At 42.1% G+C, this 26427-nt stretch overlaps 3 protein-coding genes and 1 long non-coding RNA gene across 5 annotated transcripts in view; 3 read left to right on the top strand and 1 right to left on the bottom strand.

The window, feature by feature from the left end:
* LOC120903719 (neurogenic protein mastermind) overlaps positions 1–26427 on the bottom strand; it is an 80393-nt gene that overhangs the window by 12354 nt on the left and 41612 nt on the right. The window contains exon 4 of the mRNA XM_040313321.1: positions 24259–26394. Within this exon, the coding sequence (XP_040169255.1) occupies positions 24259–26394 (2136 nt within the window). The remainder of the gene's footprint in view (positions 1–24258; positions 26395–26427) is intronic.
* On the top strand, positions 127–3591 carry LOC120903692. Of its 2 annotated transcripts, XM_040313271.1 has the most exons (4): positions 127–239; positions 330–479; positions 554–1991; positions 2076–3201. In XM_040313271.1, the coding sequence occupies exons 1-4, from the start codon at positions 140–142 to the stop codon at positions 3199–3201; spliced, it is 2814 nt and encodes a 937-aa protein (XP_040169205.1). In that variant the 5' UTR covers positions 127–139. The 2 variants fall into 2 exon arrangements, with proteins under 2 accessions (XP_040169205.1, XP_040169204.1); XM_040313270.1 differs by having other exon boundaries at positions 127–479; positions 2076–3591.
* Positions 11804–14327, top strand: LOC120903699. Its single transcript, XM_040313288.1, has 2 exons — positions 11804–12249; positions 12482–14327. Coding segments are annotated over exons 1-2 (1551 nt in total). The 5' UTR covers positions 11804–12248; the 3' UTR covers positions 14032–14327.
* LOC120903720 lies at positions 20358–22002 on the top strand. The gene is made up of 4 exons (XR_005739639.1): positions 20358–20907; positions 20981–21054; positions 21149–21448; positions 21534–22002. It is a non-coding gene; the product is annotated as an uncharacterized LOC120903720 (long non-coding RNA).

Here is a 26427-nt window from a genome sequence, read left to right as displayed (position 1 = left end):
AAATTCTGTGCTAACCACTTACGATGCCAGTCAAATGATTCTGATATAGGGTAGCATTTCAAAGGTATATGCTTCATTCTTTTTCCAGCTTTTCACGACGCTGGAGGATCCGTTACGAGTAGGGAAAAGTAGAATAAAAATGTTGGCATTTAATTTGTTTGCGATTTTGGTGCTATTTCAGCCTGTAATATCAATCGATGTAACGCAGGAGGAAGGACAGAGTAATTTGTTTGGAATTGGTAAGATTGGTGATGGGAAGAAGTACTGTGATGTTATGTTATTGTTTTGTTTTTTAACCAATGAAAGATTGCTAATAAAATACTTTACAGCAATAGTACACGAAAAGACACAACCGCACATTCCTACAATGGTAGGTAATGTAATGAAGAAAGTGATGGCTAATGCAAATGGAATATCGATAAAAGAATACTACATTCAATACGATCATGAATTTGCACCGTTTGGTGAAGACGAACAGTGTAAGTTACCATTTGGTCTCCTGTTAAGCTCTCTATTTGTGTCTAATCCTTCCGTGTAATTATACCGTGTACAGTCTGTGCAGCCATGTTTGAGGGAGTTTCAGTTCTGCTGGATACGACTTGGATTGATTCGAGATACCTAGCCAGTGCGGCAGAAGAGTTTGGCATTCCCTACTTCCACATTGACCTGTCCGTGCAAACGTATGTGAAACTGCTGGAAAGCTTTCTATTGGCGCGTGGTGGCAACGATGTAGTGTACATCCTGCCAAACTACCAGGATGCAGATGCCACGATTTATCTGCTCATAACAGATTCATATCTTCGGGCCATCGTCTTTGGCGAACTGGACGGTGATACGGTAGACAGAATAAAGGACCTTCGACCGTATCCATCCTTTTACGCCGTGATAGCAGGAACGATGGAAATGAACACCATACTTCAAAAAGCCATTGACGGTGGGCTGGTGCGTAAGCCGGAGAAGTGGAACTTGCTGTTCACCGATCTGCAGACAGACAAGTATACCCTTGGGGATGATTTCCCACAAATGAATCGTTTGGTTCTGGACAGCAACACGTGTTGTATCCTTTTGCAACAGCGCTTTCCCTGCATCTGTCCTGACCCGTTCGATCCGATGGATGCACATTTACAGAATGTGCTGGAGCGAATTGTGCAATGGTTTATCAAAGATCCGATTCCTCTGGTACGCGCATCTAACTGTACGCCGGAGTCACAGCAGCAAGAGCTGTTGGAGCATGCGATCGCAGCGCAGACGAAACTAATGAACGAGATCGCCGCGATGGCAGAATTTTGGATCACACCCGAGAGCGGTATGTTACGTCCCAATCTTAATCTCTCGATAATCAGCCAACCCACAAATCAAAACACTACTAGTGCAGCAGCACAGCCGCCGCCAGCTACCACAATCGGAAATGTGGCAAAAGGTCAGATAGTGCTGGTTAAAAACGAATCGCTTCAACCTAGCAAACGGTTTTTTCGCGTCGGAACAACCGAATCTATACCGTGGGCATATCGCAAACGTGATCCAAATGGAAATATCCTGCGCAATTCGACCACTGGCGAGCCGATCTGGGAAGGGTACTGTATCGATTTCCTGCATCAGCTGTCGGTTGTTATGAACTTTGACTACGATCTCGTTTCGCCACGGAACGGTACCTTCGGGCTGCGTGATGCGGACGGCAAATGGGATGGCCTTGTCGGCGATTTAGTTGTGGGTGAGATCGATTTTGCTATCGCCTCGCTCAAAATGACGGCCGAACGGGAGGAAGTGGTAGACTTTGTAGCGCCATACTTCGAGCAAACGGGCATCCTGATAGCAATGCGCAAGCCGGTTCGCGAAACGTCGCTGTTCAAGTTTATGACCGTGCTGCGACTAGAGGTTTGGCTGAGTATCTTGCTAGCGATCGTTGCAACCGCTGTCATGCTGTGGCTTTTGGATAAGTTTTCACCATACAGCGCGAAAAACAACAAGGACGCGTATCCCTATGAGTGCAGGTAAGAGAGGGCCAATCTTGCTTACGGTCATATGCAAATTCATTTTAAACAAAAAGTGCTGTTTTGCTTTGTTTATTTTTGCAGAAAATTCACACTGAAGGAAAGCTTCTGGTTTGCGTTGACCTCTTTCACCCCACAGGGTGGCGGGGAAGCACCGAAAGCCCTCTCGGGTAGAACGCTTGTGGCTGCATACTGGCTATTTGTGGTTCTAATGCTGGCTACTTTCACAGCGAATCTAGCCGCCTTTCTCACGGTCGAACGCATGCAAACGCCTGTTCAATCGCTGGAGCAGCTATCACGGCAAAGCCGCATCAAGTACACGGTCGTGAAGGATTCCGATACGCACGACTACTTCCGTAACATGAAAAACGCAGAAGACGTGCTGTACCAAATGTGGCGCAATCTAACACTGTCCAGTGGGAACGATCAGGCGCAGTATCGCGTCTGGGACTATCCGATAAAAGAGCAGTACATCAACATCCTGTCCGCGATCGAGTCTGCCAGCCCGGTAGCTACAGCAGCTGAAGGGTTCCGCCGTGTCAACGAGCGCCTCGATGCTGACTTTGCATTCATACACGATTCCGCCGAAATAAGGTACGAAATATCGCGCAACTGCAATTTCACAGAGGTCGGCGAGGTTTTTGCTGAGCAGCCGTACGGGATCGCCGTACAGCAGGGCAGCCATTTGCAGGACGAGTTAAGCTATTTCATACTTGAGCTGCAAAAGGAGCGCTACTTCGAGTCGCTCACGGCTAAATTTTGGAACAACAGTGCCCGGTCCCAATGTCCCAACACCGACGACAGTGAGGGTATCACGCTGGAAAGTCTGGGGGGTGTGTTCATAGCGACATTGGTGGGATTAGCGCTTGCAATGATCACACTGCTCGGTGAGGTAATTTACTATCGTCGTAAGGAGACCAGCCGAAACTTTATTAAAGTAGCACCATTCGGAAATGCGGACAAACCCATGGCGCGGGATGGTAAGCGCATTGCTCTGAAACAAAAATCGATCGCTGCGGTGAAACATCTGCTCGATTTGGACACGCCAGCTAAGGCGCTTCGCGGTGCGACGACGACAGTGAAAATCAACACGAAAAAAGAGAAGCCAATACCGAAGGAAATTACGATCGGCAATAAGTTTGTATCGGCGGCAGAAAAGCAACAAAAACTTTCCTACATTGCCATAATGCCTAGGAATGCTATACATTAGCTACATGCAAGATGGCCTCTATAAATGGATGAATATTGCAATGTTTACTTGAAATATTTTAAACTTTAAGTTACTCATTAATGAAATTGATGTATGCTTTCTGGTTAGTGCATTAAACACAATTCTACAAAACGAAAGTATTAAAAAATGCTTTGTTTTCAAAAGAATTAGAAAAAACACTCTGTTCACGAAGAAATAAAGCATATTCATTTTAAAAGGCAGACACTCCAATGAACTCAATGTTGTTCCAGCTAATATCAGAAAAGCCCAACAATTGTTATGAAACACTGCGGAGCGGCAACTATTTTTAACACTGGTTCGCCAAACAAATTGTATCTAAGGGTGGGAATGAACGAGCTGCTCATTTATTCTGACAACTGACCAGCTGCACACGCAAATAAGTGTGTTTGATGGTAGCGGTTGTCTGGCAATGGTGGTAGTAGTCCAACGCTCAAAGTGTATTGTCGTGACCGAACGAGTATGAAGATGAAATAAACCATACGTTTGATAGACTTGTGGCCTCTGTACGCAAAGATTCACAACGTAATGTGTGGTTGCCTTAGCCAAACCCATGCCGATGCTCCGAGATATCCGCTTCATTAAGGCAAATGGCTTTGAAAGCTTCACTTAGTGATAGATAAATGGTGTTGATCCCTGACGTGGCCTGTTTCGGCTACCCGGTTTTGGGATAGAGCAACCGGAACACCGGAACATCGTGGGTGTTGGAATGACTCCATTTTCCAGAAACTACTACTACTACTACTACTAATACTACCACGGTCAGTCGATATTCTTGAGCCCTACACCAAAAACTCTACACGCAGGAAACATGAGGGCTCTTTGTTTGATTGATTTTTTAATGTTTCAAACATTCGCCTCGCCAACGACGTTAGTTCTCTACCAGGCAAAGTGTTTCTTTGGTTTAGCAGCAAACGGTAAACAGTTGCTCGCTAGCCCTGGAAAAATAACTATACATCACTATACATACATCGCGTGTATGGCCTCTGGCAGCCGCCATCATTGACAATGATTGCATAATCATTAATTCAGCTTCATTACATTTTCTGACAGCATGACTCGGTTTGCTGCACCGGGACCATGCGCTGGGTCAGGCGTATAGATTAGAATGTAGCTGTTTGCGCGATATATGTATATCGCTCATCTGCAACCCGAGTGACTGCAAGTGTTAGTGAAACCACATCGATAAAATGCGTTCCAATATTTATCTATACTAGACAAAAACTACTCAACATTTCTAGAAGAAAAAAACACTAGTGTAAAATCAATCAAAATGCTTTCTTTTGTATGTTAATAATACAAACCAATCTAAAACTGTTAAACGAATTACAACATTTCATTGCATGGATGTGTCCCTCTGTTTACTCTAGCAGTGGTTGAAAATGAATGAATGTATCAGTATGATGTTTAAATTTACAAAACAAATTATAATGTTGATTGTTTATTATAAGTTATTTGTCTTTTTTGTGTGTTGGTAATCACATTTAATGATTTATTGAAAAGCTATGTAGCTTTAGTCTAATAATCGAACGCAAATGGTGAACTGCCAAATATTTTGATGTTGTACCCTACCCTTGACACTAATTGCAAAAAGAAATCAACATACGGCGTTTTCCCCGGTCTGTTTTTCGATTAATTTCAAATTGACCAAACAACACACAACCCGCATAAAATGGGAACCAAGTGTTTAATGGAACCGGAAGATACGCTTCAAACACGCTTAAAAAGTGAATACATATACCGGAAGTAGCGTTAGGTCATAATCCGATCAATCTTTCATAATTCGTTGCGAACGGTGGATCCGACCCGGGCGTTTCATAGTGACACTATTATTGTATTTCTACATGGCTAAAATGATTCGCACGCACATTGCATCCGATGGATCATACTAATATGTTGATATCGAGCGCAAAGGTTTATCGTGTTAAAGGTATTAGCTAACACTTGATTTTGCGACCGAGCAATAGCCCATAAGATGGTTTAAATGAAAATAAAGTGTATTTTTTTGCAACATGTATGCATAAGGTCATTTTGATGGGTTTTCAAAAATTTGGTGGCGTTTTGCCAACATTTTAAGCGGTGTTGGTACCAAATTCAGTGCAAATGGAAACACGGATTTTAACGCCTTTTAGCCAAACGCATGAAAACATCCTCAGAGTTTGAGAATTTGGAGCGCCTATCTGATCTAATAGGAATCGGATCGCCTCCTGTATGTATCGGCTTGGACGTGGTTCGACTCTCATCTAAACTGTCCTTTCGTAGCTACTTAGTAGCCTTGTAAGGCAGCCCTGCTTACTGGGTGTTAGAAGAAGAATACGATGAAAAAGATTGGAAAAATTATCTCAAAACTGACAAACCCGGCTTTACTACTTGCAATATATCGTTTAAGGTACAAACCAATATTCTATTTAATAGTCTTCATAAAGCTTACCGTGTGAACAGTTTTGTTGTTCCGTTTGGATTGACGACCAATCGTTGTTTCGCAGTTGGCGCTTACCTGTGAAAACATCAAATGATAATTGCATTATTATGATCGATACAAAACAATGTGAGATGCAGTTAAATATTTTTACCCGTAGTTAAGCCATTTATTTTTATTTAAAAAAATATTATCGCTAAAGCTTTCCTCATCAGTTGAAATTTATAATGAATTATGATGGTTCAATTTTATATAGAGTGGACACAACGTAATATTCCTTAATAATTATTTAGAACTGAACAGAATGCACAGGTGCTAGGAAATTGTAGGTAAATTGTTAAAACGAAATATACATCAAACGTAAATTGCATCGTAATAAAATAGCTGTGATAAACGTGTAGCATTCTTCAAGCCAAAATAACACATTTACATTGCAATAAATGGTAAAAAAAAACTATAAAAAACCATTGTAAAAATATCACTGCAAATAGTGAGCCAATACGTTGATAGTTTCATCTAATTACGTATAAGGTTTTACGATTCACTATTTTTAGCGACACGTACAACCGAACCTCCATTAAACGAGCAACAACAGCAACAGTTTCATCAATTTTAAACAGCAGACAATGCAGTGAATTGAGTAATAAAATTGCTCAAATAGCATCCTTTTCCTTAGTTTATTATTCAAGTAAGAGAACATGGGGCAAAATGGGCATGCGGAGCAAAACGGACATCATCCTTGATTTAACCATTATTGTGCAGGTAAGGTAAGCTTAAAAACTCAAAATGTGTTGTTGTTAAAAAAGTAAAAAATAAATAATTGGAGTATTGTATCATCACAACGCATGTTTATCAATTCTTTAATAAATAGCAATAAAGAAAAATAATAATTAAGATTAATTTGCAAATTAGTTCAGTTCAACAATAAGCTTTAATTAATATATAAAAATTAAGTTTTACTGAGATTATTTTTCAAGATTTGGTATTTCTCTATTCAAATTATCTGAAGAATGTAGGAAAATTAATACAAATTTTAATGTTAAAACCAAAACTTTCCAGATGTTCGACCAGCGCATGAATGAGAAGTTCTTCTTCTTTGGCTCAACAACCGTTGTCGGTCAAGGCCTGCCTGTACCACTAGTGGGCTTTGGCTTTCAGTGACTAATTGATTTCCCCCCATAGCAGGATAGTCAATCCTACGTATGGCGGCACGGTCTAGTTGGGGATCGAACCCATGACGGGCATGTTGTTAAGTCGTACGAGTTGACGACTGTACTACGAGACCGGAATGAGAAGTTACTTTTGACAAATGGTTGTTGATTAGACTATGATGTTGTAATTTTCCGATTAATATACCTAACGGGTTAATTCGTTCCGAACGGAGAACCCGGGCACGTTGAACAAGCGAGCAAAATGTGATATTAAGAGTTTGCTCAGTATCTCATTGAAAAAATCACTTTAAACAAACGTTTGCACAATAAGCGATGCTATTATACTTCAGATTATTGTATGTGGCAAAATTGTTTTAACTTTAGGTACAAAATGGCCTTACAGGGTTTCGAATCATATAATGGACTACTTGATCCACTCGGTGGAATGTTTAAAATGGTTAGGGGATGTATGCAACGTTGCTATGGAGGTTTGCAAGCATATAGGGGAATATATCAAATGCTTAGGAGAAGTGTGCAAAACAGCTATGGAGTTTTGCATCCAGCTATGGAGCGCTCGGATGTAGCGCTGTAGAAATTAATCCTAGAATTTTTTAAAAAGCACCGCGTGATGATTAAAATGTTTGCGGTGATTGAACACTTGTTTTAGGATCATCAGAAGGAAATAATGGTTAATCCGTAATAATATTTATTCGGACTAAACTTTCACTACGTCCTATCCGATTCGATCCGAGAACATCCTATTCTACTATTTCTTTACATCATCAACACTTTCACACGTATTTAAACATGATGATTCTTGAGGGTATTGTCAAAGTTTTAAAAGAAATCGTTTGAGATATGTGTTGAGGAAACCGAATTCCGTTTAGCATACGTGCGCGCGAGAGAAAGAGAAGGAGAGAGAGAGGGAACTTAATCGTGTCGCCGTGCGCTGCTCAACGGGAGAGCGCTACGCGCTGACCGAGAGAATTCTTATCAGCTTAACAAGTAGCGTTCTGATCCCCATACCAACAGGTCGCGTTTTGACCACAGACCCAAAAAGTTGCGTTCTGACCAATCTGTTCTAAAGTGAAATAAACTTGTGAATTAACAACATCTTACAAACATATACAGTGTTCGGACAATTAAAAGTGCATATCACATCTAACCCCAAATCCCCCACATAAAAGTTTGGTCCTTCGAGCCGGATGTGTCACATTTTTTGGTTATTAGATCCGAATGTGACACTTCTGCTTACTCTTACCGCTGACCGCGAACCGCTTACCGTAGTGCGCTTATCGTTGAACGCGAACCGCTTACCGCTAACGGCAGCACGCCGACCGCTTACCCAGAACGCATACTCTTACCGTTTACCTCTAACCTCGTACCGCTTACCGCTTACCCCAGATCGTGAACCACTAACGGCAGAACGCCTATTCATACCGCTTACTTTTGATCGCGTACCGCTTACCCCTGACCGCTTACCTCTTACCGCTTGAAAAAGTATTGCATCAGAAGTGTTGCATCTTACCCATACCAGTGATCGTATCGAACTTATTCATACCGCTAACCCAGAAAGTGACGGAAGTGTTTAATCGAACATATTCATACCGCTAACCCAAAACGTGACGGAAGTGTTTTATGAAACGTATTCATACCACTAACCCAGAAGTGTTGTGACAAACATAATCTAACCCCTGAACAAGAAAGTGTGTGTCTTTCCTAAACGTTAATCAAACCCTGACCGTGTGAAAGCGAACTAAAAGGTGTAAAAAAGTGAAGTTTCCAACGAACCCGTAAAAGTGACAAAAAAGTGAACGTTTAACAAACATTACAAGTGCTTATCTAACCAGGTACAATGTCGCTAATTCGTTCGCCGGCGGCTGTGCCTGGACCGTCAAGGGAGCAGGAGGCTTTGCCTGGACCGTCAAGGGCGCCAGACGCGAACGGAGCAAACCAGAACGAGGACAGCGTTTCAGATGTGTTCCCTATCCTCGATGACATCGCAAGGACTGAACGCCAATTGATCCACCTATTTCGGCAGTTAGATCGCATGGAGGCCAACTACAACCAGAGGAAAACGGACGTTGCGGCACTCAAGCTGATTGCGGTAAGATTAAACGAACTTTCTTCCGAAGCAGCAGCCGTGTTTTCTGTGTTATTTGAAGAAACTGATCAAACTAAGTACAAGTTGGCAGAAGAGCGCTATAGCAGTTTCGACGACAGGATTTTTGATCTGAAGGTAAACATACAACAAGGTATGTTGGCTCTTACTCCTAACATTCAAATAACAAAAAGTGATCCCGATCGAGAAAAGCCATGCGTTAAATCAAACCGTGTAAAACTTCCCGAACTAAAATTGCCCAGTTTTGATGGAACCATTCGAGATTGGCCACCTTTTCGTGACGCATTTTGTTCCATGATCGATTCATCTGACCAGTTGTCCGATAGCGACAAACTATCATATTTGCTGACCACCGTAACAAAAGAAGCCAAGCGAACAATAGAAAACATTCCGATCACATCCGCTAACTACGCCGTTGCCTGGAAACTTCTTACCGATCGATACGAAAACAAATATCTTCTTATCAAAGCATATTGCGATGCGCTGTTCGAGATTCCCGCCTCCAAAAAGGAGTGTGCCGAAACGCTCAACAGTATTGTTAACGAATTCGAACGAAATCTGCGCCTGTTGCAAAGCGAGGGAGAAAAAACGGAGCACTGGAGTACCCTTCTCGTTTTTCGTCTTACCTCTCTTCTTGATCCTACCACGCTGCGACAGTGGGAGTTAACGCGCAGCAACAAAACAATACCATTCTACAGCGAGCTGGTCGAATTTCTTCGAAATCATTGTCGTACGTTGCAATCCGTAAACAAGCTATCTGTCTCGCTCAAACCAATTGACACAAATCGATCAAAAGAACATGCCAGAGATTTCGGCCGAAAAGTGCAAACCGTTCACGCAGCAACACTCGACTTGAACAAGTGTGTGTTTTGTTCTCAAACTAAGCATTCGCCATTTCTTTGTCCCGTATTCAGACAAATGCCAGTTTCGAAACGAAAAGAATTGGTAAAAAACAAAGCCTTGTGTTTCAACTGTTTGTCTTCAAATCATCGACTGAACCAATGCAGTTCGAGTTCTTGCCGGGTTTGTGGGTTGAAACATCATACAATGCTGCACGCGGAAAATGTTTCGCAGCCAGCCCCATCTCCTTCTGTTACTGTTCCACGAACACAAGAACCACATACGTCGGTTTCACATTCTGATCGCACACAATTAAACCCTGAACCGTCCACTTCTTATTCTCACGTATCGATGATAACGCAGCCAACCCAAATCATACCGAAACAAGCACAAATATTACTTCAAACAGCGATAGTTTCTGTCTCTAACTCAGTCGGTAAACCCTTACCTGTACGAATATTGCTCGATTCCGGTGCGCAATTGAATATTGTCACTGAACGATTGATACATCGTCTTCGCTTGCAAAAACATCGCGAAATGCATCGCATTGGCGGAATCGGCAAAACTAACCTGGTGTCGCAAAGTTACGCAAATTTAGACATTCAATCACGGCACAAAGATTTCAAGGCAATCGTAAAATGTCATATACTTCCGGAAATAACTCGTGAGCTTCCTAGCAGTCCCATAGACATTTCCTCATGGGAATTGCCATCAAATATCGAACTTGCTGACCCAACCTTTTACCAACCTGGACAAATAGATATGCTTATCGGTATCGATTTGTTTTATGACATCATACAAGAAGGCTTAATTAAACTTCCAAACAGCAAAACCGTATTGCAGAATACTTGCCTTGGCTGGGTGGTTGCTGGACACCCACCAATTGATCATACGCCTTACGCACAAACCTCGAATGCTTTTCATGCTTGTAGCATTGAAGAGCAAGTGGCAAGATTTTGGGAGCTCGAATCATGTCAAAGCAAAAAAGGTATGTCGGTAGAAGAAACGACATGCGAAGAACATTTTCTCAAAACATACAAACGCGATTCAAATGGCAGATTTGTTGTTCGCTTACCCATAAAACCGAACGTACTTACCCAGTTGGGAAACTCATACCATACCGCGATGAAGCGACTTGATCAACTGAACAACAAATTTCTTAAACAACCTGAATTGAAGGTAGCATACAGTGCTTTCTTAACAGAATATTTGAACCTTGGTCATATGGAACAAATATTTCAAACCGAAACCGAACCGTCCTATTTCTTACCTCATCATGGTGTACTTCGTCCAGACAGCTTAACAACAAAACTACGTGTAGTTTTTGACGCTTCTTGTCGTTCTGATACAGGTGTATCATTAAACGATTCGTTAATGGTAGGACCGGTAGTGCAGGACGATCTAATCACAATCATTCTGAGATTCCGTATGTCGAAATATGCGTTGGTAGCCGACATAGAAAAAATGTATCGGCAAATATTAGTCCACGAATCAGACCGTCCGTTACAGCGCATAGTTTGGAAATCAGATACAGATAAACCGGTACAAATATTTCAACTGAAAACAGTTACTTATGGTACTTCAGCTGCACCTTATCTAGCGACCCGATGCTTAACCCAACTTGCAAAAGAAAGTGAAAATACACACCCTGTTGCTTCAAAAGTGCTCAACAGAGACTTTTACATGGACGATCTGTTGACAGGAGTAAACGATCTGGAACATGGTAACTTACTCTGCAGTCAACTGATTTCGTTGCTCGATTCAGCTGGCTTTCGTCTACACAAATGGGCGTCTAACGCCACAGAACTTCTCGCAAATATTCCTAAACCGCTTCAAGATGAAAGATCCATCCTACAGCTTGACGAATCATCAAAACCCATAAAAACTCTCGGTTTAAAATGGGATACCACGAGCGACAAATTCATCATCGATGCACCCAAATGGCCTGATCACAACCTTATCACGAAACGTACCGTACTATCAGATACATCACGCTTATTCGACCCATTGGGATTGGTCGGACCTCTAATCTTGCTGGCTAAACTCTTTTGCAGGATCTGTGGAAGGAACAGATCAGTTGGGACGAACCATTATCTAATGTATTTGAGCAACGATGGTTGTTCATCCGTGACAATCTGGCGCAACTGCATGATCTTACTATTCCTCGATGGGTGACGTCTACATCCAAACCCGTATGCGTAGAGCTTCATGGCTTTTGTGACGCGTCCGAAAAGGCCTATGGAGCATGCGTTTATGTTCGTACAGTAGATCAGTCCGGAACCATATCATCTAACTTACTTGTTTCCAAATCACGTGTGGCACCCATAGGAAACTCAAAGAAGGAGCGAAAGTTAAGTTTGCCCAGATTGGAGTTGTGTGCTGCTCATTTGCTCGCTCAACTTTATCAAAAGGTACGTACATCCTTACAAGCCGATCTTACAACATATTTCTGGTCAGATTCCACCATTGTCTTACACTGGTTGTCGTCGCCATCATCACGCTGGAAGAACTTCATAGCAAACCGTGTATCTGACATTCAACACCTGACTTCTGATAACTGGCACCATGTTCCTGGCGTACAAAATCCCGCAGATTTTATATCTCGTGGAGCGAACCCTGATCAACTGGCATGCTGTCAATCGTGGTGGCATGGCCCTGACTGGTTGACTAAGTCACCAGAATTTTGGCCGATTCAGCAACATTTACCTGATCATCAAACTAGCAGTGAAGTGCTAGAAGAACGAACCGTACTACTTAACCAGACCATCGAAACGAATCCCATATTTTTGTTGTACTCATCTTACCCCAAACTGCAGCAACGTGTTGCATGGATACGTCGTTTCCTGTACAACATCAAACCAGCTAACAACGATAAACGTCTTTACCCGTACCTCACTCTACAAGAACTTCAAGAGGCAACCAAATGTCTTGTACGAATGGCTCAAAAAGAAGTTTTTGGTGCCGAATTTTTAAGTCTGCAAAAATCTGGCCAAGTTGATTCTAATTCCCGTCTGAAATCGCTTACCCCATACCTGGACGATGATTTACTGCATGTTGGCGGGAGACTTCGTCATGCTGATGTGTCTCCGTCCCGGAAACATCCTCTGATTTTGCCAGCTGGGCATCCTCTTTCAACGTTGATTGCTAACCATTACCATTTTTGTTACCAACATGCCGGAGCAACATTACTAATTTCTCTTCTAAGGGAGAAATTCTGGCCGCTTCGAGCAAGGAACCTGGCTCGCCGAGTAGTTCATTCCTGTGTGAGCTGTTTTCGAAATCGACCAACCCCGCTGGAACAGCTCATGGGAGACCTGCCGCGAGAACGTGTCACACCAACCTTACCCTTCTTACGGACTGGAGTGGACTTATGTGGTCCTATTTTCTACAAATATCCTAATCGAAAAGCTCCACCAGTCAAGGGCTATGTAGCTATCTTCGTTTGTCTGGTCGTAAAAGCAGTACATATAGAGATGGTTGCAGATCTCTCTACCAACGCCTTCCTGGCCGCCCTTCGACGCTTCGTGTCACGACGTGGTCGACCACAGCTGATCGAGTGTGACAACGCGAAAAACTTCATCGGAGCTTCTCGAGAAGTGGCACAATTAGCAAAACAATTTCAAACTCAGCAGTTTCAACAGACCGTTATCAAATCATGTGCCAACGAGAGTATCGAATTTAAATTCATACCGCCGCGTTCCCCCAATTTCGGCGGATTGTGGGAAGCCGCAGTAAAGTCATTTAAGACTCATCTCAAACCCACCATCGGAAACGCCATTCTTACTTACGAAGAATTTACTACCTTGCTAACCCAAATCGAAGCTTGTTTGAATTCTAGGCCGCTTACACCGATGTCTTCTGACCCGAACGATTATGAAGCTCTGACCCCGGCACATTTCCTAATACACCGCTCTATCGTGGGACTTGCGGAACCATCTTACGAGTCGAGACCTATCAACCGACTGGACCGTTACGAGCAGGTTCAAGAGTTTCTGCGCCGCTTGTGGAATCGATGGTCATCGGACTACCTATCGGGCCTTCATCCTAAGACCAAGTGGACTAAACAGCGAGATAACATCACCCTGGGCACTATGGTTTTGGTGAAGGAAGATAATCTTCCCCCGCGTAAATGGTGTTTAGGGCGAGTAACGGACATCGTGAAAGGAGCGGATGGAAACGTCCGAGTAGTTTTTGTTAGAACTAGGGATGGTGAATTCAAAAGGACTATCTCTAAGCTTTGCGTCCTCCCAATCAGACAGACAACTTCAGAGGAGTGTTGAATCTCTTGGTGATTCAACGGGGGGGAGGATGTTGAGGAAACCGAATTCCGTTTAGCATACGTGCGCGCGAGAGAAAGAGAAGGAGAGAGAGGGAACTTAATCGTGTCGCCGTGCGCTGCTCAACGGGAGAGCGCTACGCGCTGACCGAGAGAATTCTTATCAGCTTAACAAGTAGCGTTCTGATCCCCATACCAACAGGTCGCGTTTTGACCTCAGACCCAAAAAGTTGCGTTCTGACCAATCTGTTCTAAAGTGAAATAAACTTGTGAATTAACAACATCTTACAAACATATACAGTGTTCGGACAATTAAAAGTGCATATCACATCTAACCCCAAATCCCCCACAATATGCTTTACTATTTTCTGGAATTTTCGGCTGGTTCTTAGTTGGTTCTAAATTTAACACGGGTGATTAAAGAAGGGGGGTAATTTGATTACTAGGCAGGAGGACTATGATGAACGTTACTTGAATATGCGTGTTTAAATATGAGGAAAAATGTTGCCGCAAAGAAAAAATAGTACAGTAGAGAATTTTACAAAGAATATTGTTTAAATAGCAAATTCAATTTAAAAATAAATTATTATGTTGCTTGACAATACCAAAAACATGTGTTTAATCACCCCAAACATTTAAATCATCACGCGGTGCTTTTTAAAAAATTCTAGGATTAATTTCTACAGCGCTACATCCGAGCGCTCCATAGCTGGATGCATAACTCCATAGCTGTTTTGCACACTTCTCCTAAGCGTTTGACATATTCCCCTATATGCTTGCAAACCTCCATAGCAACGTTGCATACATCCCCTAACCATTTGAAACATTCCACCGAGTGGATCAAGTAGTCCATTATATGATTCGAAACCCTGTATACCAAAACATGAAACTTCAAAACAAAGAGGCAATATGGGTATGAACATCTGTGATAAGGTTATGGTGTCAGCTTAAGCAGCGTATTAGAGCGCAAGTACACTAGTTCTAGGAAATTGGATGACATTTTGAGGTGGTGGTTGTAGTCTCATATGCGTTTTTATTTTTAGGTTGCTTTTCCGTGTGTTATTCGGATATGTGCATTTAAAGTAAAATATTTTTTCATTTCGTCATGTTGAAAAAGTTGTATAGTTTAAATATCACGGCTTTCAACCGAATAAAAGTTAAATGGGCTAGCCGTTCCAAATACAAGCATGTAAAATATTTTGGAATCATAAAGAATGATTATTTTATGGAATAACGATACTAGGGTAACTGTACCAGTATTCGGCAGTGTACCTGTTTTCGGCAGGGTAACTAAAAACGTGTAATTACGCAAAAACGCGTTGAGAATAGTCTCCACACATATTTTTTAAAAAGAGATATACTCATTTGTCTTTCATATACGAAGTATCACATCATTTCCTTGCATATTTTTCAAAATTTCAAACAAAATGTGCGGAGTTCACAATTTTTCGGCAGATTTACTGTCAGGCAATAGTTCGGCAGGTTTCATTATTAAGAGAATCAGAGCTCCAAAACAATGAAAGTGTGGTTTTTATGAAATATTCTTTGGTTGCAGATTTTATACTAGCTCGCTTGGAATTTTAAAATCACTAAAAACAAGTAATTATTCACATTAAATGCTGCCGAAAATAGGTAAATAGTAAATGTAGATTTTTGACAGATCAATGCTGTTGGCTCCTGCCAAAACTTGAAACCAAAATACACTTTTGATTTGGCTGAATATTCATTTATAACTTGATCAGAAAACTGCAATGTTTATGTCGACACATAAAACGACATTTCTTCTATCAAATATCACCATTTTCACTGTAAATAATCAAATAACTTGAGAGAAAAATATTAATTTGCCGTACTCTATAGCCGTCAGGCAGTCTAATTTCTCCAGTGCCTACTTTGTTTGTAACTCAAATCAAAATGACTCTAAAAATTGCCAGCAAAATGCCCAAAATGGGCAACATAAAATTTATAATTTAAGTACTTTACAACACAAATCTTAGGAAAGTGAAAGTGTAAAACTGTTTTAAATATTTTTGTCTAACTACATTTACCGACCCGTATTCGTGTTGCCGAAAATAGAAGCACAGCCGCCAAAAATAGGGCCAAACTGCAGGTTTGCATTTTCACGCATATCTCTAAAAAATACATTTGCAGCTTTTAGAGATTTCATATATTTTCTATCAAAAGGAACAGATATTTTTTTCCCAAACTGCATCATTTTTAGCGCTTTTCCTCTCTTTTCTTTATTTTTTTTAATTTTACAAGTAATCAAAGGTTATAAATCCTGAATGATGTACCATCAAACACTGTGCTTTTCAACCATTAGAAGTCATTTTAAACGTGTATATTTGCCAATAATGGGAGCCTTCACAATTCTAGTTTGTTTTTTGTATGGAGTTTGACAGTTGGAAGCTGAAATCATGTAAACACTCCATACAAAACCACACAAAAAAGTAGCCTGCAATTTTCAGTCTAGATTATTCTAGCCACAAAGATAGAATTAGATTCGAGTACCTGCTCGAAAACACGGTTTTGTTTACATTTATCCCAAGGAATATCACTTTTTGACAGAACGAGTGAAAACTTTTGCTCCAACGAGCTTTCTGGAGGCTTGATGAATACTACGCCTACGAGCTTCAAACGGAAAGGGCCCCAATGGGGTATTTTCCGTTTTAAGCTCGTAGGATGAAATTTCAGTCTGTCAGCTGTTTTCATAGTATAGCAGTTTTCGAACAGCTATCTAAGTAGGTATAATGTACAGGTGGGCTTATCCCAAGGTGTATGAATTTAAAAGGCTGATTTTTATCGCTTTTGTTTCTGAAGGAAGATTTTTAGAGTGTTTTATATATTCGTCAAGCCTCCAGAGAGCATGTTTGAACAAAAATTTTCACCCGTCCAGTCAAAAAGTGATATTCAAATTTGGTTATAAAAAGACCACCTGGACTACGTACACTTTGATTCTGAATTCCATCACCAGATCTCTTTAATGCACCTTGTGATAAATGTAAACACCACCATTTTTGCCATTTTTCGAGCAGGTACTGGAATCTAATTCTAGCTTTGAGGCTAAAATAATCTAGACTGAAAATTGCAGGCTAGTTTTTTGTGTGCTTTTGTATGGAGTGTTTACATGATTTCAGACTCCAACTGTCAAACTCCATACAAAAAACTGACTAGGATCGTGAAGGGCCCCAATGCAATGAAGTTTTGCTTTCACCCCATTCGACTATTTTGCTCCTCGTTTCTCTAATTGTGAGGTGAGTGTGTTCCATATTGTCCTAATGTTTTAACGTTTCAACATACTTGCAGCAAATTATTAGTTGTATAATTTTTTTCATTTTCTTATGGAGACGCATGGTGTCCTTACAAATTATATATATATATATATATATATATATATATATATATATATATATATATATATATATATATATATATATATATATATATATATATATATATATATATATATATATATATATATATATATATATATATATATATATATATATATATATATATATATATATATATATATATATACATATATATATATATATAGTAACGTGTAACGTGTAACTATTATCAAAATGTGTTATGCTACTCGCTTTTACTATCCACATTTTAAACAATTTAAATTATTATTTCATCATAATACTAACATTATATTCAGAACTACGTTTGTACGTAAAAAAAGAAGCGAGAAATACTGAAGGTTCATTTAATCTGGTCTAATCATTCATAAGGAAAACAGTAAGGAATCATTCAACACACAAGACATCGCAGCTTAATGCAATTAGCTGTTAGTTAACTGCCTAAACCGTTCAATGTAAAAACTGGATCGATATCGTATCATGACACAAAAAAAGGCATTCGGTACTCCTAACCAGTGCATACACAAACCTGCACACACACATATATACATTTCATTCCAAATGGCACACTCACCACCATCATCACCCTGTCGACATTCGCAACATCATTATCATTGGCAGTGCAGGGATCATTATAATCATTGCCGCCGACATCGTCAACGTATACGTGTTGGATTTTTTATTTTAACTTTCCTTCTCTCGATCGGAAGCATGTAGTAGTACCGATGGCAGTCATAGTGGTAGTGGCTAATGCCTATCCCGAAACGTTCAACGAAAGAAGCTGCAAAAGGAACAGCATTCCTGGTAATAAACATGAAATATAAGGGTCTCGCAAAACCCATTAAACTCTCCCGGAAACATGATCAGTTTTGCGATTTATGGTGCTGTGTGCGCCCTCGAGAATCTGTGTTCTCTGAACGGAGAGTACTGGTGGAACTTCGCCACAGTACCAGGGGCGAAGAATAACTCCGGCAAAGGCGGTAGCTTTTGAGATGGAACATGAAACACAAGTAGTAGATATCGCACAGCAGTTTTTGCATCTGATGGCTAAAAAGTGCGTATGGGTTTAGGTAATATATTTTAGCAAAATGCAAGCAAATATACTTTCAAACAATTCTACAGTAGTTAATTAACGTCCCTTTTTTCATTTAATTTTAACCTTTTTTCAGAAAAACTTTACATTGAAAACTATCCCCATGAGTGAATTTGATGGATTTTATCATTGTTCAATCCACTAAAAAAAGGCAATACAATACAAAATATTAGAACCCGGGACATGGTTCGACAAGCCGTATATCCGTGTGTTTCATTGCACCAACGTTGCTGCTTGCTAGTTATTCTAACCCAGTGAATGTATCCCATAATCTCTCTGTTGTACAGCCGTAGTATATGCCGTGTTTGTCCGTAAATACGAAAACAACAAAGTCCACCGATTTCGCAGCCGATTGTTCGTTGCACGTGCGGCAGAGTGGCAATGTGCTCAAATGGCGGTGTAAAATATAGAGAAAATGAAGAGAAAAAATTGAACTCCCGCCCTTGTGTGTGCTCGTGTTCTGCGAGGCATACACACACATACACGGATGGATACACACCCAAATGCATTTATACAAATACACACGCAGCAAGCAGCAGAACAGTTAGCAAGACAATAACCGCCCTACCACTAAGAGCCGCGAGAGTACGAGGTAACTTGACTGCTGCCTATCCGCGACCATACGGCGGCGGCATGCTTCGGATTGATTTGTTTCTGGAATAATTAATGCAAATTAGTGTTTGGATGAATGCGGCTCCTTGCGCTTTTTGCAAGTGCATTAATTGCAGTTCGGTCTGCAACTCTAAGTTAACTGTCAGTGTATCTTCCTCAAACTCCCCTCCCCCTCCTATCCACGCCAATCAGCGGAGTGAGTTGGTCGGTAAACACTGTTTGCGTGTGGACCATACGGCCAGCCAGCAGCGAGAACGCCTGGTGCAATAATGATGTTTGGAAGAGACGTAGCTTCTTCACTGAAACTGCTTTATGTATGTGTATATAACAGATGCAATTGAACTCCAATCGGATGCATCACAGTACCGTGTGTAAGTACATTATTCTCTGCGATGTCTAAGATCATATTATTCATGTATTGGTCATAAAACTTTGAATGCAGAAGCGACTTACTACGTCAACTTTAACCAAAAAAAAGTAAACGTGAATTAAATTCACAAAATAAAGACATAAGGTTAGAGCAACTACTAGCATTTTATGTTTAAAATCTACTAAACTAAAATAACTAACAGGCGAACAAATTGCATATACAACTAAAACAAATGTGCCTTACTAAGACGTTAAGGTGACATAGCATGTTTCAATACACGAACCATTGTCATCACAGTATTGACAAAAAAACCGCATATGGCTTGGGGTATCTTTTTTTACCTATAATTTGTCAAATAGGCGAGATAATCGCGCTTTGTCGTGTATGGATCCATCCGCATTCGGGAGCACGATTGAATATGCCAAGGTAAATTTATCAATCCGTGAATAACATTTTTGAATTGACACAATACAATTCATATCAAATAAGATATAACATTCTTACTTTGACACGATTTAAAAAAAAACTAACTGATTTTTTTTTTTCGAGATTTTGTCCCGGCAAATGCCCACTGTGTATTATCTACGATATTGGGAATATGTAATTATTTACTATTCATGTCTTTTTTGTATATTTTTTTCATGAACAATAAGAAAATCGCGTCATAATTATTTGAATAGACTATAGGTGACAGTGATCAATTTTTAATTTCATTACACGTTAAATGTTGCATTATTCTGTTTAATAAAACTAGCAACTGAGTTTGTCTTTAAAAACTAACCTTATTTTTGCAAGATTTTGTTTTGTTTTGTATATTTTTATGTACTATGTTTGTAACAAATCAACGGGAATATTTTCCCGACCGCTCCGTTCCGGTTGAGCGATTTAATAACATATATTTTCAATTCAGTAACTAAAAACTGAAAAGAACAACTTTCTGTCGAATCGATTAAGTAAGTTACTGAAAAGCCAGTAAACAGAGCGATATAATTCCTCCTCCCGGCAAACAATGCGAGGGTTGGTGAGGTACCTCTCGCTCTAATTTCTCTAGTCTAGTCTAGTTGCCTCGCTTCCTCCTATAGCGATTCTGTCGAGCTGAGCTTTCACGTCCCTCACCACCGATCTCCTTCCTACCCCTCGCCTAAGATCGTCTGACGTCTCGCCTGACACCTTTCGTTGTGTTGGTGCTCGGCGGCTGCTGTCACTGTAGAAGTCAGGTTGTGTGTGTAAAAAAAACGTAAACAGTGTTGTTGGCTGATCAATTTTGGTAAGTTTTTTAATAATTAAGTTCTTAATTTTACGTAAGTAAGTGCCATTTTAGCTAAAGTAAGTAGTTGAAGTCCTGCCCAATGCGTGCTGGCTCCGTCGGAAGCGTTACGTGCATGTACCGGCGTAGGAAAGTGGTGTGGTGAACAACACAGCACAAGACAGCGGGTAAGTGTTATCCAGCGATTATCATGATAAAGAAACATTATTTTAATAGAATATGGCCTCTTTTAACTTGCAGATATAATGCAGAAACGATATGGGCCTGCGGCAGGTGTTTGCGACTGTGCGCTGTGTATGATTGTGTATGATACGGTAAGTTGTAAGTGGGCCACGAAAGAAGAAGAAGATTGTTTGGCGAAGCTAGGGATTAGGATGCTAATCATGGTGTTTTTTCCTTTTTTTGCAGCCAATTTTCCTCTATCCTGGAACGTGGGCTTACGAGGAACCGTTCAAGAAGATCCTCCGGAAGCTGTACGGCGACGAGTCGGGCTCTACCAGCACAACACGCTAGAGGCCCAGCCGGCACCGGGTGCCCCGATTGCGCCGTCAGACAATGTCGATCGCGCTCTTTAACAACGTTCGGGGCAGGAATGCAACCCTTCTGATCATTATCCTCTGCCTCACAATAGCTGCAGCAGCAACAGGACCGAACCGACCGCACTACTGATTGCGGTCAAATTTCCTGGCAGGAGAAAAAATCCCACAAGTGAGTTCCTTCTAGATGCACTATTGCTACATCTAAATCTGTTGTTTTATCTTCCCTCTAAAACAAATGTTTTATATTCCCTCAGGTGTATCGATTGCATCGACGGTCGCTCGCTGACGGCACCAACATGCCACTGAATAACCCCGGAAAGGCGACAAACATCACGACATCACGTTAAAAGTGTTAATGTGTTAATTGAACAAACTTGATGTTAACGAGTTAAGTTTAATTTTAAGTGCGCTTTGAGGCATAAATCGATATGGCTAATTTTAAGTTAAGTGTTTTGACATGCGCGTGTGTGTGAAGGGGCGGAATAAGCGCTAAGCAAACTAAGCGGCTGCGTAGGGCCCCGTGGTCTTGAGTGGGCCCAAAAAAGGAACTCACCCCCCACTCGCAAGTTAAATTGCTGCTAAATCCTTCTCTAGTTTAGAATATTTCCCTGCTAGACGCTTAAACCAATCTTACATTTATGTGACTGATTAGGGCCTCCACTCGTATGTGTGGGTTTTGCACAACATTTAAGCTAAATAAATTTAGTTTATATTATCATAAAACACTCGCATTTTTAAAGGGGGAATAAAGATGATGACATATATTTAGTTTGTTAGAAGGTTTGTATGCACGTTCACTAGTTTATTTTATCTGGATTCTTTGCGGACTGCTTTTCGATTGCGCATGTCGCTTTGCCTCGTCTTGTATTTTACAAACCCCAACAGCAAGGATGCGGCTAGTCTATCATTGGATTAACCTGGTGGATCTGGTAGCTTGTAGCGCACCATACTCGCCTGTCCGCGATGGGTAGGCCATGTCATACCCCTGGTACTGAACGATCCAGCCCATAGTCGTTCGCAAGGACAGACAAAACGGTGTGTCACAGAATGTGTAACAGATGGTAGAAAATGGGTACCTGCGGGTGAGAGAGTCTGTTTCTAATGTTTTATTATCAGTTGGTGACACGTTCAAATGGATGTGCGCAGATCACGGCCCGATCCTGAGGGCTCATCGTTGAAAAAGCCGCTGTCAGCGTGTGATGTCCTCAATGAGGGTCTTGATACGGAACCGAGAGTGGCTGTTCTCTCCCCCTCCCCCTTCCGCGTGTGTTTTTGGATGTGGCTTTCTTTTTCTTCTCCCTTATGTATGTGGCTTTATAATCATGTGTCAAAGAAATAAACCAAAGAGCTGTTGAACGACGTTTATGTGTTGTTTTGTCGCACATTTTGTATTAATGTGGATACATAAAGGATGATAATATCATGCCCGTCATTGGTTCAAGCCTCATATAGACCGTCCCCTCGTAGTAAGGTCTGGCCAGCCGGGTGTGTGGTACTAAAAAGACGCTAAAGCTTGCATTGGCTGGCATGACCAGGTATACGACAAATAGAAGAAGAAGAGAAGGGAAAATGGAAAGAAGCAGTTAATAGAAGCTTCGCCAGCCTCGGGGCCCCAACTTCCATCCTTCCGGGGGCTAGTCGCTAGTACTCTGTCCATACGACATACTATAAACTAGCGATCTACGAGGCCCCAGAATCGGCGGGGCCCCAGGCGACCGCCTAGTCCACCTATCGTTAGATCCGCCACTGGTATGAGGAATCAATTAAAATAGTCAAATCGTATTGAATTGTGGGTCAATTTTCGGGAAAATCAGGATAGAAAATATTTGCGACATTTTTTAACACATGAATACATTATCTCATACGGCCGATAAAACCAGCTTACATCGGGTTGAGATCACCATTGGAGTATCACACATGATAAAAAATCAAATTTCCGGTACGGAATTATTCCTTCACTTTCGCTCGTTTGAAATTGGCTTCATAACCGTTGATCGACATGGCGATCAAATGGCCACATCAGAAACGGCACGGAACGGCAACCACCAGCGTAGCACAGATATTGCTTCAACACCAGAATTGATCGGCTCTCGCATCGTCAAGGTCACAGGTAAAACCAAATACACTACATATATATGAACCAATCGCCCATTCAAGATACAACTACAACCCTACCATATACCAGTACCAGCTGATGAGCTATCGCACACAAGCGAGCGGCGCGCGGAAATAAGAGGAAGGGGCCTGAAGGAAGAGAGGACAGGGGAAGGCACCGGGAGAGAGAGTGTGTGTGGTCAACATTTTTGGCCATTTAAATTTTGTCCACCAACACCGTTGCATTTCGGAGCTTTTTTCTTGCCCGAAAGAGATAGCCATACACTTGACATACAGCTGTCTCGCTCATATGACACTTCCAAGGCTCGCAAGCTCTTTAATGCGAGGGCTCTGGAGCAGTGAACTTGTATGGCATGCGAGCCCTCGCGCGCCCTCGCAAATCGCTGTCACTTGCACTGCGGGCTGTCTGTCTAAGCCACGTGAATAAGTGTCAGTTATTTTTAACTGCTTTTAGTGAGGATTATAGGTCTACCTATATAAGCACGCGTAGAAGGATCGGTCCATGCGAGATTTGAACCCATTATCTACCCTGCATTTGCAGTAGCGACCTAGCAGTCATGCCGGACTTATATAGACTTTCGAGACATATTAGTACCACGCCGCCAGATAGCCAGTGCTTGCTACGCGGAAAGGTCCATATGAGGTTTGAACTAATGACTCAATAAGTCGTATGAGTTGACAACTTTACCACTTGAGTAAATAAATATGAATATTGAATAATGTTGTCGATATGTAATTTACACTGCAATAAACCTGGCTTGTAATATAACTTAAATAATAGAAAATCAATGTATTTACGAATCTCAACAATTTACTGCGTATCGAAAACGCCTCGACTTTTTTTGCATGCAAACAAACACTTACCTGAATGCCATGACCCCCTGGGCCCTGTTGACTAATGTGCAGCTGTTGCGTTTGCTTCATCTGAAGCATTGTTGAATTCTGTCCTCCCGGCATCGATCCTGCGTTAGGGGCTCCGCCCCTAGGTGGCATTCCGCCGCCATTACCGCCAGGACCACCTGAGTTAGTGTTGCCACCACCACCTCCTCCTCCACCACCTCCACCACCTCCACCACCGCCACCACCACCACCACTACCAGCTCCTCCACCCGTGCCGCCGGGACCACCTGCTCCAGAAACGTTGGGTCCACCAGCTGGTCCTTGATTTGCTGCGATGCCCGGTCCAGTGCCAGCACCGCGTGAACCTGGCATAAATCCTGGTACGGGACTTCCCCCGTGGTTTGGTATACCTCCGGGCGAACCATATGGTGAATATTGCTGCTGTTGTTGTGATTGCTGTTGTTGCTGTTGCTGCTGTGGGTGTTGGGGCGGTGGTTGCTGTTGTTGGTTGGGTGTTTTGACGAACCCGCCTGGTACTGGACCAATCTTAGGACCGTTTGGCCCCATTGACGATTGTAAACGGTTTAGCGTGGGTTTGAGATCGAAATCATTCTGAGATGCAAACAACTCTTGCTTTATAAGATCAGCACCAGGGAATGGCGGCACGTTCGCCTTGTGAAATTGGCCTCCAGCAACAGACCCTGGACCCTGGCCCGGACCAGCAGCACCAGCACCACTACCAGGTACACCACCGCCTAGCGGCAGCGATCCTGGTCCGACAGGGTTATTGCCACTTACAGGGCTACCTGTACTACCAACTGACGAGTTCATAAACTCGTTGCCCGGATACTGACTGAACTCTGCGAATGGAGGCCTCTGTTGACCTTGTGGAATTTGGGGTCCATTTCGAGGGAAACCCATGTTCATGGCGTTCTTATGTTGATGCTGCTCGGCCATGTGTTTAAGTGTTTGGGCCGCGGGAGAGAGTTCGGGTATGGGACCATTTTGAGTATTGCCATATCCAGGACGCTGTTTTGCCATTGGTCCAGTTCCCGCCGCAACGCCTGGTCCACCAATCCCATCACCAAATGTATTTGAATACTGTTGCTGCTGTTGTTGCTGCTGCTGCTGCTGCTGATGTTGCTGTTGTTGCTGTGGCGTTAGCGGGCCACCACGCTTTATACCCATATTATCTAATAAGCCAGGACTGGGGTGTTCCTGTTTGATACAATGCTCTTGCTTCACCTCGATCTGCTGATGATGTTGGATCTGCTGTTGTTGAAGATGTTGCTGAAGGTGTTGCGGATGTGTACGGTGATGCTGCTGCTGCTGCTGTAGATTTGATAACATTTGCTGAGCTCCTGGAGGATGCGGTTGGTGTTGTTGCTGTTGACTATGCTGATGATGCATCTGCTGATGCTGCAATGGATGGTGTGGTGGTTGTTGTGGATGATGCTGCTGCATATGCTGCTGACTTTGCTGTGACTGCATGAGCTGCTGGTGTTGTTGATGCTGTTGATGCTGCTGCGATTGCATTTGCGATTGTTGTTGGTGTGATGGTTGCTGCTGCTGTCCTTGAGGCTGCATCGGTGGTTGCGGTTTTTCCTCGAAATCGAGAAAATCGGACTGGAAGTCCGAGAGATCTGATATGAGATCCTTGAAGGTGTCGTTTTCATCGTTTGTGTCATCCCCAATGAAGTCCGATAATCCCGGAAAGTGACCATTGGCCGCCGCATCCTTCTCCAATGCTGCCGAAAGATCCGCGAATTCATTTTCGGGTTCTTGCTTAAAATCCACGATGTTGCCAAGATCATGCATGTGCGGGGACGGCGTCGGATTATTGTTTGGTTGCTGTTGTTGTTGCTGACCAGGCATTCCATTGCCGCCTCCGGTTCCACCAATGCCTCCGCCCGAGCCACCATTTGCTGTAGATCCTTCGCTCTTAACGGACGCATTGGTTAATGCTTTAACAGTAACGTTTGTACTGATTTGCTGAGGTTGCGAGTTGGCGGCCGACGTCGTGAACTCCAGCTGTTGAACGATTTCCACGGAGAATTTGGTAAGATTCTCGGATCCGTTATGCTGTAGTTTCACCGGTGGCTCATACGAATCGGAGGCGGAATCGATATCGTCAGCTGGCCGCTTGAGGAATTTTTGTTGCTGTGAAAGAAAACAAAAGGAGATTTTTAAATT

The sequence above is a fragment of the Anopheles arabiensis genome, chromosome 3 (genome assembly GCF_016920715.1).
Source record: "Anopheles arabiensis isolate DONGOLA chromosome 3, AaraD3, whole genome shotgun sequence".
Lineage (NCBI taxonomy): Eukaryota > Metazoa > Arthropoda > Insecta > Diptera > Culicidae > Anopheles > Anopheles arabiensis.
Note: the sequence above shows the minus strand (reverse complement) of the source record. Positions and strands in the feature narration are given on the sequence as shown.